The sequence below is a fragment of the Dermochelys coriacea genome, chromosome 17 (genome assembly GCF_009764565.3).
Source record: "Dermochelys coriacea isolate rDerCor1 chromosome 17, rDerCor1.pri.v4, whole genome shotgun sequence".
In the NCBI taxonomy this organism is placed as follows: Eukaryota; Metazoa; Chordata; order Testudines; family Dermochelyidae; genus Dermochelys; species Dermochelys coriacea.
This window is the reverse complement of record NC_050084.1, coordinates 5904161-5919326: the sequence shown is the minus strand read 5'-3', so window position 1 is coordinate 5919326 and position 15166 is coordinate 5904161. Positions and strand designations below refer to the sequence as shown.

The 15166-nt window shown below is 36.0% G+C and overlaps 1 protein-coding gene across 7 annotated transcripts in view; it reads right to left on the bottom strand.

Moving 5' to 3' along the window:
* Nucleotides 1–272: 272 nt before the first annotated feature.
* The window catches only part of BRIP1 (BRCA1 interacting helicase 1), a 125425-nt gene continuing 110531 nt past the window's right edge, over nucleotides 273–15166 (bottom strand). For 3 of the 7 annotated variants that reach the window (XM_043499404.1, XM_043499405.1, XM_043499408.1), the window contains exons 18-22: nucleotides 13105–13187; nucleotides 11086–11409; nucleotides 9345–10199; nucleotides 7256–7335; nucleotides 276–837 (exon numbers count right to left, since the gene is read on the bottom strand). In XM_043499404.1, coding sequence (XP_043355339.1) covers nucleotides 814–837; nucleotides 7256–7335; nucleotides 9345–10199; nucleotides 11086–11409; nucleotides 13105–13187 — 1366 coding nt within the window. In that variant the 3' untranslated portion in view covers nucleotides 276–813. Of the gene's footprint in view, nucleotides 838–7255; nucleotides 7336–7991; nucleotides 10200–11085; nucleotides 11410–13104; nucleotides 13188–15166 lie in introns of those variants that run through there. The other 4 variants (XM_043499403.1, XM_038376016.2, XM_043499402.1 and 1 more) reach the window with 3 other exon arrangements.

Below are 15166 nucleotides of genomic sequence, written 5' to 3'. Positions count from 1 at the left end.
GAGAGTTCTGCCCAAGTAAGGATTAAGTAAAGGCTCAGGAAAGATATCAGCATCCTAAGGGTACCTTTTCATCTAGTCCAGTCCCCTGTAATCACAGCAGGACTAAGTATTATCTAGACCATTCCTGACAGGTGATTGTCTAACCTGTTCTTAAAAACTTCCGATGACGGAGATTCCACAGCCTCCATAGGCAATTTATTCCAGTGCTTAACCACCCTGACAGTTAGGAAGTTTTTCCTAATGTCCAACCTAAATCTCCCTTGCTGCAATTTAACCCCTTTGCTTTTTGTCCTATCCTCAGAGGTTAAGAAGAACAATTTTTCTCCCTCCTCTTGTAACAACGTTTTATGACCTTTTGCTCTTCTGTTTTGTTCCCAGATCAGTCAGTGCTCCCTTTATATGAAATATTGTTAGATGCTGGATATTTTGATAATAAAATTAAAACTATAGACAGTATCAAATTAGCTACAGACACTGAAAAATTTCTTGATTTAAGGTGACGTAATCTCAGTTAAATAATTTCAAACCTATCTGGTAGAAGCATTACTTAAGTAACCTACATTTTCCCTATTTAAAAGCATATTTTCACTCTCTTTAAAACTGGCATTCAGATATGTTTGATTGATACATACAACTCATTTGCTACCTCTGATACACAATACAAACCAATTTAACTTACCCATGACTGTGCATTGTTACTGAGATCAATAATTTCAGCTCCTATCAAAGGACACGGAGAAATAGATCGGTTGACATAGTTTCTGCATTGCAAATAGCTGGTCAGAGAACATTCCTTCACATTACAGATAGCATTTAAAGATAAACCTGTGTCCAAGTCTTCCAAAAAGAAAAAAAAATCCTTTCATATATACATCCAGAGACATCTTAAAATAAAGTAATGTTACAAGTTTGATTTGTGAAATGTTTCACATGTGAAAAATCCAAATGGAAATTCAGTTTTTAGTACGTCAGTAAATGAGAGAGGGAAAAGTAATGAAGAGGAAAGCTTTCTAAATTTAGTAAATTTTAATAAGAGAATAATTCATTCAATAGAATCATCTGACAAAATCATATCTAATAGACTATGCAGTCTAGTAACAAAGTCGTCTACACATTAACAAAACCTTTTTTCTTTGCTTTTGGTATATATCAGCTAAATGTCCAGTAAAAGGAAGGCTAGTTACCTGTAACTAGATGTCACCAAGTGTATTACCTCAGCAGATCCCCACTCTTGATGCCTGGGGCCATACATATGGCCAACTCACAGATCTGAATATTCACTGTAAGGGAATAAGAGATTGTGGCTCTAACTGCCTTCAGTTCCTTTCCACCAATTCAGAATACCATGGAATGACATGAAGAATTGAGGAAGAGAAGATGGGTTGGTGTAGATCAGAAGGCAACAGGTCAAATTCACTGCTGGTATAAACAGATGCATCTCAACAGAAGTCAATGGAGTTATGCTTGCTTACACCAAACAATGAATTAAGTGTGGAACTCCGTCTACAAGTGAGTAACCTTCCTTTTACCACACAATTGCTTCTGCAGATTCCCCAGTCCTGGGAGTTTGACTAGCATTAACAGTCACTATACTCTAGAAGAGGTGTGAGGACACCTTTCTTAAATAACTGCTTTCTTGTAAAGAATAATAGTCTTAACTGCCTAGTCAAAAGAGTAGAACCGGTGTGGCAGCTATACAGATTTCAAAAGAGGACACATTTCTCAAGAACGTCATGGAAGCTGGCTTGGTTGGATGCAGCAGAAGTGGGCTGCAGGACTGGGATACCTGCTTGGGTCAACACAGTTGAATAAAGATTAAGATTATATTAAAGCAAAGATTGATTCCTCATTGGACTTGTCCCCAAATGCCAAAATAACTTTATACATTTTCTAAAAGATTTTTCATTATCCAGGTAATAATGCTGCAATACCACCTGACATCTAATTTATTTAGTCTTGCTTTCCCTGGTAAATTACAATGCTTGGTGAAGAAGAATGAGGGGCTGATGGACTAGTTGAGATGGAATTCAGATGCCATTATAAGGAGAAAATTGGGTGGATCTTACACCTTTCATAGTGCTCCAAAAGGATATCAGGAATAAGTAATCGTATTTCAACCACTCCTGGCTCAATGCAATGGCTACTAGGCATACAGCCTGGGAGAAATAAATGTTAAAGGATCACTTGCCAACAAACTCAAAGGAAGAGCCCATGAATCTCATCAGCACTTAATTCAAAATCCATGAATGTTGGGAGGTTGAGCGGGGGTGTCTCATATGATAAGTCTGACATGAAGTGAGCTCTTAATGAATAAGGATTTGGCAACCACTATGGAGTATTAATTAGCCATCAGAGATTCACCTTCACACTTCACTTGAGTCTGATAAACCTTCAAAGTTTCTTTAAGATGACTAAGACTTGCACCATCTGTGATGATCAACACCACATTATCATCTTCTGAAATGGCACCTAATTCACACATGCAACTGCTAAGAGATTCGGTAGCTCTTAAATTTGTATTTCTGAAGAGTTTCTGGACTATTTACAGTTCTGCATTACGCAGAAAACTTTTTTCAAAGTTCCTAAAATTAAAAAAGTAGAGGTTAAGGTATTCTTTTTATACACACAGTTTCAAATACAATACAGTTTGAATGCATTGCAAACTTTCCACATTTACAAATGGTAATTTAGGCCATGATCTAACACCTCTTGAAGTCAATGAAAATCCTCTTTCTATGCTAAGATACCAAATGAGATTGCATCGAGGATAATTGCTACATCACAGGCAAGGCTGAACCTGATTCCTCTGAAAGGGGCAGCCAGCCTGTGACAAGCCCCAAAAGCAGGTGGTTCTGAAAGTGGAGGGTTCTTTATTACTTTTGGCCTGCTTTTCTGTATTCATAGAATAATGCTCATCTTGCGAGCCAGGTTTAACTTTGATGGATCTTGCTAGCCAGGTTTAACTTTGATGGACACCCCTCACTTCCCCTAGCCCTGGGTTAAGAGAGGCACCTGGAGATCACCAAGCAGGAGCAGCTGGGGAAGTGCTCTATGTGCTCTTCTTGGTTCCCCCTTCCCATCCCTGAATAATAAGTGTATGGGAGAGGGTGCTGCTCCTTTCTCATTCCTCCACAGCCCCTTCCATGACGGGAGGAGGAAGGCTATCCCATTTGGTGGCCAGAAAATGGATTCTGACCTGCCTACTGCAACTGGTATTGAATAGGGGAGTTAGGAGGGGCCATGTGCCTAGCCCTCACTTGCTATGGAGGATGGCCTCTCCTTACTTTTATTGCTGGGAATAGCCATTCTGAGCTCTTTTGCTTTCTGCTGCCAAGCTGCCAGTCCATTCAAGCCCCACTCTGAGGCTACGTCTTCACTAGGAGGAAGGGGTGCGATTCCCAGCTTGTGTACTCAGTAGCTCTCCTTGAGCAATCCTGAGTATAAATAGCACTGTAGCAGGGGAAGTGGCAAGGAAGGCACGGCTTAACCATGTTGAGTACAAACCTGCCTGAAACTGGTGAGTAGGTACTTGGCACAGTCTTGCCATTGCCCGTGCTACAGTGGCTACACTAAACTCAATGAAAACTAGCGTGAATATGTGTACGTGAGCAGGGAATCACACCCCTAGCTCAGAGTGTAGGCATAGCCACATTCTCCCCATCTAATGGGCGAGATCTCCTTAGATGCCAGGGTAGAGGCTCATTGCCAGACTTCATTTGGAGATCTGCAAGGAATTTTTCCCATATTGCAAAACTGGCAAACTGCTGTGTGGGTTCTTCACCTCCATCCAGTATCTCTGAGGTCCATTTTGGGGATTAAATTACATTTTGCAACTTCGGTGGGTTCCAGTACGGCTGGTGAGTTAGAAAGGGTTCGATGGGAAGACCCTGTAACCCAAGGGACTTCCTGGGCATGGGCCCAGAGTGTAACATGTGCACAATGCAGGGGCATGTTTCCACATGTGCTGCATGTGGCTCCCCTCATCTCATTTCTCCTGTTTGTAGGTGGGGAGTGGATTAGGACTCTGACAACCAGGCTCCCTGAGCAGTCCTAAGAGTGTTAAGGGGGCCTGGCCTGCATAGCTCCCCTCAGGTTTGTAGAACCCGGGACCACTGGTGCCAAGTTGAAATTTGCACTGGAACAGCCCAAATGTGTAGCTGGGAGGAATGGTCCCTGTTGGTTAAGAATTTTAATAAAGTTGTAGCCTCTGCATTTAACCATACTATGGCATACTATGGCCATGTCTTCATCAATGAATGTTGATGCTAACATCCCAAGCTATGCCACTAGTATATGTGGTCTAGTAGCATGACTCTACAATGTTAGCAAGCAAGACCAATATCATTACCATAAAGGTTTGGGAGTCCAAAAGAGGGTTAGCTATCTCACAAGAACAAATTAAGTCACAATCAAATAAAGACTTTATAATCCATGTTTGACATGACACAACAAGTCAGGGTTAAAAAAATATACAAAATTAAGCAGTGGGACAGGAAGGAAGAAGAATGACAATAAGATCATGTTATGCAGGAAGCCACGTATAAACTTTGTTATTTCGATCAAAAATATATTTTTGGTCTTTTTCAAATTACTCTGCCAAAATACCACCACATCTCATGTAGCCCACATAGTGTAGCCACATAGTGACAACACCTAACCGAGGGAAAGAACATATCTCCCAACTATGGCAGAGTTGGGCGGTAAAACACACCCCTGCCCCTTGCTCTCTCTAATCTGGGGATGCTGCCAGAACCAACTGTCACAGACTGCGCTATCCAGTTAGCTGGCATACTCCACTTAAATAGATGCCAGCTGTGCTGCAAGCCACGTTAGTATGTTGAGGTTTAAAACACTATCATAAACAGGCAGAGCAACAGTAAGACTGCTTCCATTAGCCACCACTTTTATGGTAATTAAGCAGCCTGTCTCTAAATTTAGGGAAAGGCCAGTGAGACCGATAATAAAAAATACTATTTGTCAGTCAGAGACCACAGTTCCATGCATTCTAAGAGAGTCTGTTGTCTGGAATGAGACTTCAGGTGAAAATGAAGCAGCTGCTTTACTGTAATAACTTCAGTGAAAAGAAATGCAGTAAATCTAAAATCGGTCTTAAAGAAATAATTAATTTACTAATTACCTTATCCTTCTGGTTAACTAATGATGATTCTAAAACATACTTTCAGTATTTAGAGGTGCAAGGTAAAAAAAATTGTACAACCCCTCGAGCCCTAAAAGCAAAGTGAAAATGAGCTGGAACGGGTCTTACCCTCTGCTTTTGGTAATATTTCAGCTCCACAGACAATACAATACAATACAGTCGTGACCTGCAAGGTTGGCTGTGTGTTTCCTTCCACAATATAAGAAGGCAATACATAAATTAATGTATTAAACATTTAATGTCTAAATATGTAGGTCATAATTATTTAAAAATAAAAACCTATCAAGTAATATACTAATGAAAATTATTGCTTCAAATATAAATAAATAATATTAGACACAATATTAGGCACAAATCCATTTGAATCAATATTTAATTGCTTTTAAATTTACATTAATTGGTAAAATATGTATCATACAAAATAATAAAATGACTAGCCTAATTTACATATATTATATATGAGATATTATGAGACTAATACTGTAGTCTCCACAAAAGAGGTTGAGCAGCAGACCAAATAAAACAAAACAATAGACTTGGCATCAGTCTCTCCAAACACAACTTTGAGTGCCAGATTATAAAGTGTATTAATCAAAGAAATAAATAAATTTTGTATTTTAGATGTTTTTCTCTAAATTATAGTCAAATGTAAAAGCATCAATGTAGTTTTCTTGTATATCGGAGTTTTATTTTATATTTTAATCTGAATAGCTTCATGTATTTGAATAGATTAATATTTCATGAAATTAGAACACACCATAAAGTATGGTTTTGTAAAGCATTTAGGGCCCAATCCTGCACCCTTTACTTATATAGACAGCACCACAGATTTGATCACCTATATTCATGTGATAAGGGCTGCAGCCTGCAGCCCTGGAATTTAAAAAGAAAATAGTAATGGAGAACAGTAGAATGACAGCACAAGTTAATTTTATGGCTCAAAATTACAATCAACGCTCTCACTAGTACTTTAAAAGATTAATTTACCAGTCGTGGTAAACAGTTCATTTTAACAAATAGCAGACTACAATTTATGAAGAAAATATAACAAACAAATTTTTACAGGTAGGACTGCATGTTGTACTAGATCAGACCCAAGGGATACGACACATCATGTTGCTCCTTTATTGGCTTCTGGAATCAGAGATGCAGTGTCTGTGTTTTATAATCTACAGCATTAACAAAACTGCTAGTTGATAATATATTTAAAGAACATCATTTTTTCCAGAAGAATCCAGAATTACTTTACAAATTACTGATATTTAGAGTTTACATGAGTTCCGTCATCTGAGGAGCTGTCAGGCTAGGACATTTGGACTAATACCCTCTCTCAAGAAAATGGCCAGTGATATTTAATGACCACAAGTACTTAGTGACTTAGTTTTAAGTCTCAGATAAAAAAGGACTTCACAGTATCAAAATGTTCCCTTGAACCATGCTGGTGGGGTACTAGTTTAATACTATATAAAAGAAGAGAATTGTCTGCTTAATCACCAGTACAACGTCTTGTAGCATACAGGATTTCCTGAGAGGTTTTCTACCCAAGTACTGACCATTCTCAACTTACAAAATCACATAAGATCACAGAGGCAATCTGGCTACGTGCTACAAAATGCTTAGTTGGGAATTTTTCAAAGGATCCTAAGGCAGTTAGGTGCTGAACTCCCAATAAGCTTCAAAGGAATCAGGATTGTAGGCTTTCTTGAAAACCCTGCCTTAAAAATTACACACTAATCAAAAATAGTAAAGAGCGCTTATGTGAAAGGAGACATCTGTTACAAACTATGGGCTTGATTCTGCAAAATGCTGAATATCCTCTAGTCCCACTGATACTAATAGGGCGCTCAGCACTCATTATTACAAATGTAGAGCTCTTGGGCAATTTTTCAATCCAGAAATAAGTGTCTCTATATTACTTATTGAACATTTAAATTACAATAATTATATTAATCAAATAATAAACCATACAGAACCATGCACATTGTACATTATTTCACCTCACAGGAAAAAGGTAGTATATATATTTTTCTTTTATGTTATCAACAGTTGCCACTACCACATTCAATAACTTCATTCAATCTAGTCTTTATATGGTACCTTTCTTTCACAGATGAAGCCATTTCCCCTACTAGCAGCTTTCTTGGTTCTTCGTTTGCATGCTCTTTGCACATTCAGTCCTTTAATAAATTCGGGATTTGATTATTATTTTATGCACAAAAGAAATTAATATTAATTATTGTTTCAAAATAATAGGATACTTTCTATAATTTAGATTTCACTGACTTGAGAAGTCCAAACACAGTTTTAGGTTAGTTTTAACTTATGACAAAAAAAATTTACGTGACAAAAAATTTAAGTAGACAGCTAAGTAACCAATTTACTTTTGCTGTTTTGAGTCAACACAAATCTCTGATAAAATTTAAAAATAAAATGCTTTTCAACCATTGATGTATATATACACGAGAACAAGAAGCTTGTGTGTGCGCGCACACGCATGTAGGAGTGAATTTATAGTTTTTGCATTTAAAAAAAGTCAGCAAGACTATCTAGGTCTATGATCCCATTAGTTCTCCAAAGCAAGTGTGTAATAGTCAGGATTTAGGATGGGTCTGGTGAATATTTGGATGGGAAACTCCAAGGAAAACTCAGTAGCTAATGGGAATGGTGATGTTACTTCAATAGGTGGCACTTATCTTAAGTCAATGTTATTATATATTGATATAGTAACTGTAAATTAACACAATGCTTGAACATAGATAAGACCAGTTTCATGCGTCAAAAAGTTTATAATCAAAACAAAACAAGACAAGACAAAAATTCAGGAGAGGAAGGGTCCGAGGTTAATGCAAAAGAGATTTAATATTCTACCCATCTTTTACCATACTTGCACATATAAGAGCTCATCTTTTTAAAGCAATATTTAATATAGAAAGAAAAGAAGCTGTTTAATTAACAATACTTGATGCAAGAAAATGTACATTATTTAGTCTGATTTTTAAAGAAAACATCACATGTGCAATTCCAACTCAACTCGTGTGACTAATACATAAATGTCCACATAAATACTTTACATTGTCCCAGGATTTTTCCCCCCAAAATGTACTTCATTAATATAAAAAGAGAAACAAAAACCAGCTTTCTCAACCATATGTGTCACAATGTTTCATAGCAGCAAAATCCTTCCTTCTGCATTAATCTTCAGTGTCAAATTGTTAATTCACCATGTTAACCTGGGATACATGTGAAGCCCTGGAAATAATTATTCCAAATTTTGTGTTCTTTAAATGTCTAATAGAAGTTACTGCTTTATTTTGTAACATTAACTCTCTTTGCTCTGGTTTTCACTATGTTATAATGGCCCAAACTCTGGTCCCACTGAAGTCAGTAGGACCAAAATTTAGCCCAATGTAATCAACAAAAATGTTTGAAATAAAAAGATCATCAAAGCAGTAAATTTTGAAGAGATGTCAGTGATATTAGCTTACTTCAACTTTCTATTTACACATGAAAAAAGGAAGAATACGTAATAATGTTATTACTACCATCAACTTTCAAGCAGTCTTCTCAATACTACTCATCTGCAGATATGTTCTTTTTGTGAGGAAAGACTTGAAGGAATGGAAAATGGCTCCCCTAATTTGGGAATCTACGGTTGCTCTTGTAAATTACCTGGTGCTCAAGGAATATGCCTATTCTGCATATTAATTATTTTAAATCTAACATAAATGCACAGAATTGTATCTGCTTCAAATTTTATTTTTCTTGGGGGGGCTAAACAGCAATTGCTTTCTAGTGCTCAACACGAGATGAATTCAAATCGACAACTGATCAACTTTGTCCTCACCCTATAGTTTCAGGTACAGTACTATTGGGTCTACAATTTATGATTCCATGGGTCTTGTTTGGCTCTTCAGCCATACGCTGTGAAGAAGAATCTTAATGAAGTCTGAAGAAAACAGCAGAGCAGTATTATTTGCATATGCAAAATAAAAAAAAATTAAAAAAATCAAATCTGATAAGAGATAAAATGAAAGTACAATTCCACCATTTCTCTACTAGTGAGGTTACGTAGTCAATAAAAAAGCCTACCAGAAATATAAGTGATTCATAATGAAGTTCATTTCTAAATTTCCTGTAAAACATGGTAGCTATGGACTAGTATTGCTCAATGAGAAGGAAGACACACCTTTGTTTCGTGATCTGGAAAGTTTACTTTTCTTTTTTCTGGTGTCCATTTCCTGATGTATTTTCTGTTCCACTTCTCCTACTCTAGCAATACTTTCAGCATCACTAACTGTATTACCCTTAATCTTGTCATTTTGCACTATTATAGCTAACTCTTTGTTCATGTTATCATTACTTTTTATTTCTCCAGTTGAGCTTACTGCTTTTGAAGTACTGATTTCAAAAAGATCTTCAGCTACAATGCAAGCTCCATGTTCATTCTGATTCACAATATTATTACAAGTCTGAATTAATGGTTCAATTTGCTGTTCCTCTGATTCTATATCATCATAAAGTTCAGGTGTAAAATAGATACTGTCATCCTCAGCTTCTGCTTCTATGGCTACATTTAACGTTGAAAGTTCAATTTTTCCTCTTACTGGAGATAACTCAATGCATTGATCTATGACTCCACTAGTGCAGAGTTGCTGTTCAGCAGGATGTTCTTCAGTAGCTGCAGCCTCATCCTTTTTTATTGAGGAACTAGTTGTTTCCAGTTGTAATGCCGGTCCACTAGGTGTATGTTCTGTAAGCAATGACGACTGGCACTGGCAACCATTAACAACAGGCTGACTAGATTCAATAGTACTCCTTTTTTGTTTGCACATGGATTTGGAGATGCATTTCTTTTCATTCACAGGCAGAGGTGTTGAAGTCACTGGTTTATTGCTGAAGTACTGTTTCATAAGATCAGCATTAGTCCAACTATTCCTTTTCTCTCTTTTTTTGATGGCAGGACTTTTTGGTTTGGAATCCATCTGTTTTTCTCTCCACACTGTTTGGTGAGAATGATTTTCTACACCAGAATTCTGACCATCTGTGAAAATCACAAAAGTATACAATAGTAATTGATTTAGTTTTTGTCCTTATTTTATAATACACTTAGCACATTTTATTAAGTTTACAGAATTATTGTTATTGTGTGAAATGAAATCCAGTATAAAGGGTCAGACCATCAAATAATTATGTATTGACTTAAGTGGGACAACTCACATGCATAAAGTTAAAGTGTGTGTTTGAGCTTGTAGGATAAGGGTCAGAGTCAGTATTTTAAGTTATTGTGTTCTCTATGTGCAAATTCTCTTATCTGTAATAAATAGTTAGGACTAGAGATGAGCTTGAGCCACTAAATTCAGATTTAGATTCATACTTCTCAAAATGTTGATGTTATTTGCATGCGTAGTATTGATGTAGCCAAACTATTAGAGGTAGAGAGTACATGTGAAGTACAATTCTCTAAATTTTGGAAACAATCTGGAGCCAAGGTTGTAGCTCAGACTCAACTCCAAGTAAGATGCGAGTAAGTAAAATTAAAAAAATGACACTAAGTGAATTCAACTATTTTTTGTACAATGCCAATATTAGTAGATGTAAACGTACTGTAAATTATCTTCAGATTATCTTCATATTTTTCATTACAGAACCAAAATAATGTCAGAGTTAAACATTTTTGAAATTTCACTATAAACTTATCAAAGTTGTTAGTTGTAAGACAACCAGATGGGATGACAACTAATCAGGTAATCTCCTGAGCGAAGCTTATATACATTTGTGAGAGGTGGCCATTTTACAGCACAGCACTTCATAATTTTTTTTTTTTATCGTCTGTCTCTTTCAGAAAAAGATGCACGATTTTACAGGCTACGCAAAAATATCAGTTCTGAGAACGGTTAATGAAGTTTTAACATGGGAAATAAGCATACTTTTCTTTGTTGCCATGCTGTTATCTGATTGACTGGATGCTGTAGAATTAACTGTGTTGATTGCTGTGGGTGGATGACCTTCCAGGACCAAATTCTGCACCTTACTTTCAACAGGAACATCTGGTGATAGATGAATAGATGCCTCCCATAACGAAGTTGGTGACAGATCTTTTGAACTTGAATGTATGAGCAGAGATTCATTACTACACTGGGTTGAAGAACTAGCACCCACTTGATTTTTTTTAGCAAATGCATCCAACGAATCAAGTGCAGTACTAAAGTTCTCATGGTGCTGGATTTGTTGACGAATCCATTTGGATAATCCTAATGAAAAAAAAATTGGTACACTACAACCAAACTTACTTTATCTAGATTATAAACAGTAGCTATTTTAAGTTACTAAATTGGGCCCCAATCCTGCAAATATTTACACATTTAGCTTCGCTCATGGAAATAGTCAGATTGACTTCAGTGGAACTACTGTGAGTAAAGTTAAGCATGAGATTGGTTACAGGATTGAAGCCATGATTTGTTTATAGCTTTCTATGGATTTTTTCAAAAACTAGAGTACAGATGGTGTTATCATTTGGTTTAAAAAATTCTTTACCCCATCTTCTCATTTTTCACCTAAAATAAATTTAAACTGGTATCTACTGCTAAGGACAGCAGCAATGCTGCAGCCTTCCAAAATGTTACTGTTGTTGTCCTTTGATATCTGTGTAATGTTTCTCTTGCTTTCCTTCCTGTGCTATTAATTTAAAGATCATGAATGATTACAAGAGGAATTTATGTATAGACTATATGTTTATTACAGCTGTTTCACTGCATGACAAAATCTTAAAATTAAATAGTTTGCATGTTTTGCAGATTAGAAAACAACGTGTGTCAGATTTTTTTTGAAAGAATCATAATCACTTAATACTTCCAAAAATATCATACTCACATGAACCAATATTAATTTTTATAATTATTGTATATCAGAAATCTTAAACAAATGTTTTGATGAATCTGAAAAACTGAAGATTGAGAAAATTAATTTTCATAAACATTAAAATATATCTTTTAATCCCTTAAAATACTCTATATTAGAAAAGATATATTAGCTTTTATTCTTTAAAAAAATACTCTTACCAAATTCACAAACTCTTTTAGTGTGAGTCTGTAAATTACAATACTCTGCTTTCTCCCTTTTGTTTCCTCTCTTCAGTTATCTAAGCATTTGCCTAATACAAAACAACGTGTCAGAAAACTGCTTATATGGCAGAATCTGAGCTCCACCTGCTGACTGGACATGAGCATTATCTTCTTTACATTATCCTTTTACTGTGGTTGTTTATAAATGGAGAAGGGGCAACAAAGCCATGCAATCTATTCCTAAGAAATTTCTTCTTGATTAGTGTCATGTAAGCCTTATTTTTGTCTTAGCTGCATTAATTTTACTTAACATGAAGAAACTGTACTGATCATGACAACACAAACAAATGTTCAATGATGCTATGAAAGGAATGGTGGTGCCTCTACCTGTTCATGTCTACAAACCAGCTGGTTAAACCTCTAACTGCTAACATTAGCCCCTGCAGTTCACTATGGGTGCAAAACTACTCATACAAATGAATGAAAGTCAGTACCTTTATTTTTATATTTACCATACAATGGCTAATAGTTCTTATATACGTTATCAATTTTATTTTGAAAAATGTCAGTTAAATTCTGTAAATTGAAGTTTCTTCAACAAATCTTACTACCAGCATGTTCTGAATGGGAATTAAATTAAAATAACAAAATGACTACTTTGTGTGTTTCAGTGCATTTTAAGCCTGTTGACACCCAGAAGCAGGGTTTTACAGTTGCTCAGAATTCTAGCTGCACAACCACAGAACCAACGAGTTTAATGGATATATTTTGTTATAGCCTCCCCCACATAACACATTTCTTTGGGAAATCACCTCTTGAAGCCTAGATTTCCCAACACGATATCCTAATACTAGGATCTTTCCCAGGAGAATCTGAGTATCTTACCAGTTATGTATTTATTAGGGTTACTCCTGAAGCGGTCATCAACTAACATAAGAGCACCCCAATCCTTTTTGTGACGAATACACCTACAGGAGAACAATGAAAGAGAATTATAATTAAATAAAATAGCATCTAAAACTGAAAACTATTTCTCTTTTGCATACTGTTGGAAGCACAAAAGATGCAAAGATGTGTCAGATGTGCTTTCCTGAGCTCCAACAAAATGGATATCTGTGAGAGAAGAAATGTAAAAACTATATCAGAAGACAGTTAAGCATTGAAACTGCTTTTTCACACAATTCATAGAATCACAAGAGTGACCATTTGATGACACAAACTAGGAGGTCACACATTATTTCATAAACTGAGCACTTTATGTCTAATAATTACAACAGACATGTTATTTGTTTGGCAATCTACTGTTGTGGGAAAGATAGGATAAATACTGAAAGGAAAGTAGAGAAGAGTGTAGGAGCAAGATCTGGGAATGCATTGAGTGTGGTTGTACAAAGATTTATAAAACTATGCAATTGTTTTAGTATTTTCTGGCTAGGCTTTAATAAAGTAAGGTTCTATACAAAGAAAAAAAATCAAGATTCAAGGTAATGATGGTGTTGACTTTGTAATTAAAAGTTAGTTAAAAAGAGTGGCTTTCTGTAACAATCCTGAAGTGCCACTTTATATGAATCAATTATTTTTATAATACATTGACCTTCTACAGTGTCTTTCAGACAAGGGTTTTCATAGAACTATACAAAAATAAATGAACTGGACCACACAATCCCATGAGAGATACCTAAGCATTATTATCCTCATTTTACAAATTAAGGAAAACTAAGGCAAAAAGAAGTCTGATTGGATACACAACATCACCGTGTCTAGAGATGAGATTAGAATCCAGATCTTCTAATTCCCAGCAACATAACTAGCTCAGCAAAGAAATTTTTCTTGAATATCTTTAAAGCCTCCCATGAAAGAAAAAACTAACAAAAAACAATCCAAGGCAAAAGATTTCTTCCGAGCTTTTCATTTTTTACTGCTTTAATAAGTGCTGTTTTAACTTGCCATTTAAATGAATTATACCCACTGGAAACATATCCCACACTTTTAGTAAAGCAGCACTGCAAGGAGTTCATCGCATAGTTGTCACCTGGTCATGCACACCATCTGGTATATTCCCAAAGGTTGTTATTACATTTCATGGACTTATGTCACTTCATACGGTAACAGCACTATATTAACAGAAAAGTGCCAGATTCAAAACTAACATGCTTCTGCTCACTTCAATCCCTACAGGACTCTTTTACAGAAAGAAGCTTGCCTATCTGCAGCAACCACTTTCTAGGACTGCCAGCATATACTATATTGTCTTTTTATAAATGCATGGAAATATACTGGCTTTTCTTTTCCAAGGCTCGATATAATAAAATCTGGTCAAATTAGAATATAAACCAGAATTATTCTCCCTTGCAGGCAACTGAGCCTTTTCCAAATACACCAGTAGGGGAGTATGTCTTTCCCTTTCAGCTCAGGTTAAAAGTGCATCCATTTAAATGACAGGTTTCAGAGTAGCAGTGGTGTTAGTCTGTATCTGCAAAAAGAAAAGAAGTACTTGTGGCACCTTAGAGACTAACAAATTTATTTGAGCATAAGCTTTCATGAGCTACAGCTCACTTCAACGGCTTATGCTCAAATAAATTTGTTAGTCTCTAAGGTGCCACAAGTACTCCTTTTTCCCCCCCCATTTAAATGATCAGTCATACAATGAAGACCTTTCATTAGCAACATATTTTAAATGAAAAATTTCTAGACAGACAACATGTCCTGTATACTACACAACCAAACTCTCTTCCTCAAACTCACTTCCTTCAGTAAGTTTTCCATCTCTGATCACTATTCTTGCACCCTCCTGTAACTAACATTTTTTATTTTTAAATTATTCACTCCTTAAAAGGAAATTAACAAGATACATACTCATTGTTAGATATCTATCATGATCTTTTACTATTCTCCACCATATTCCCCCAGTCCTTTTCCCACCCATTATATATATCCCTCACGTGCT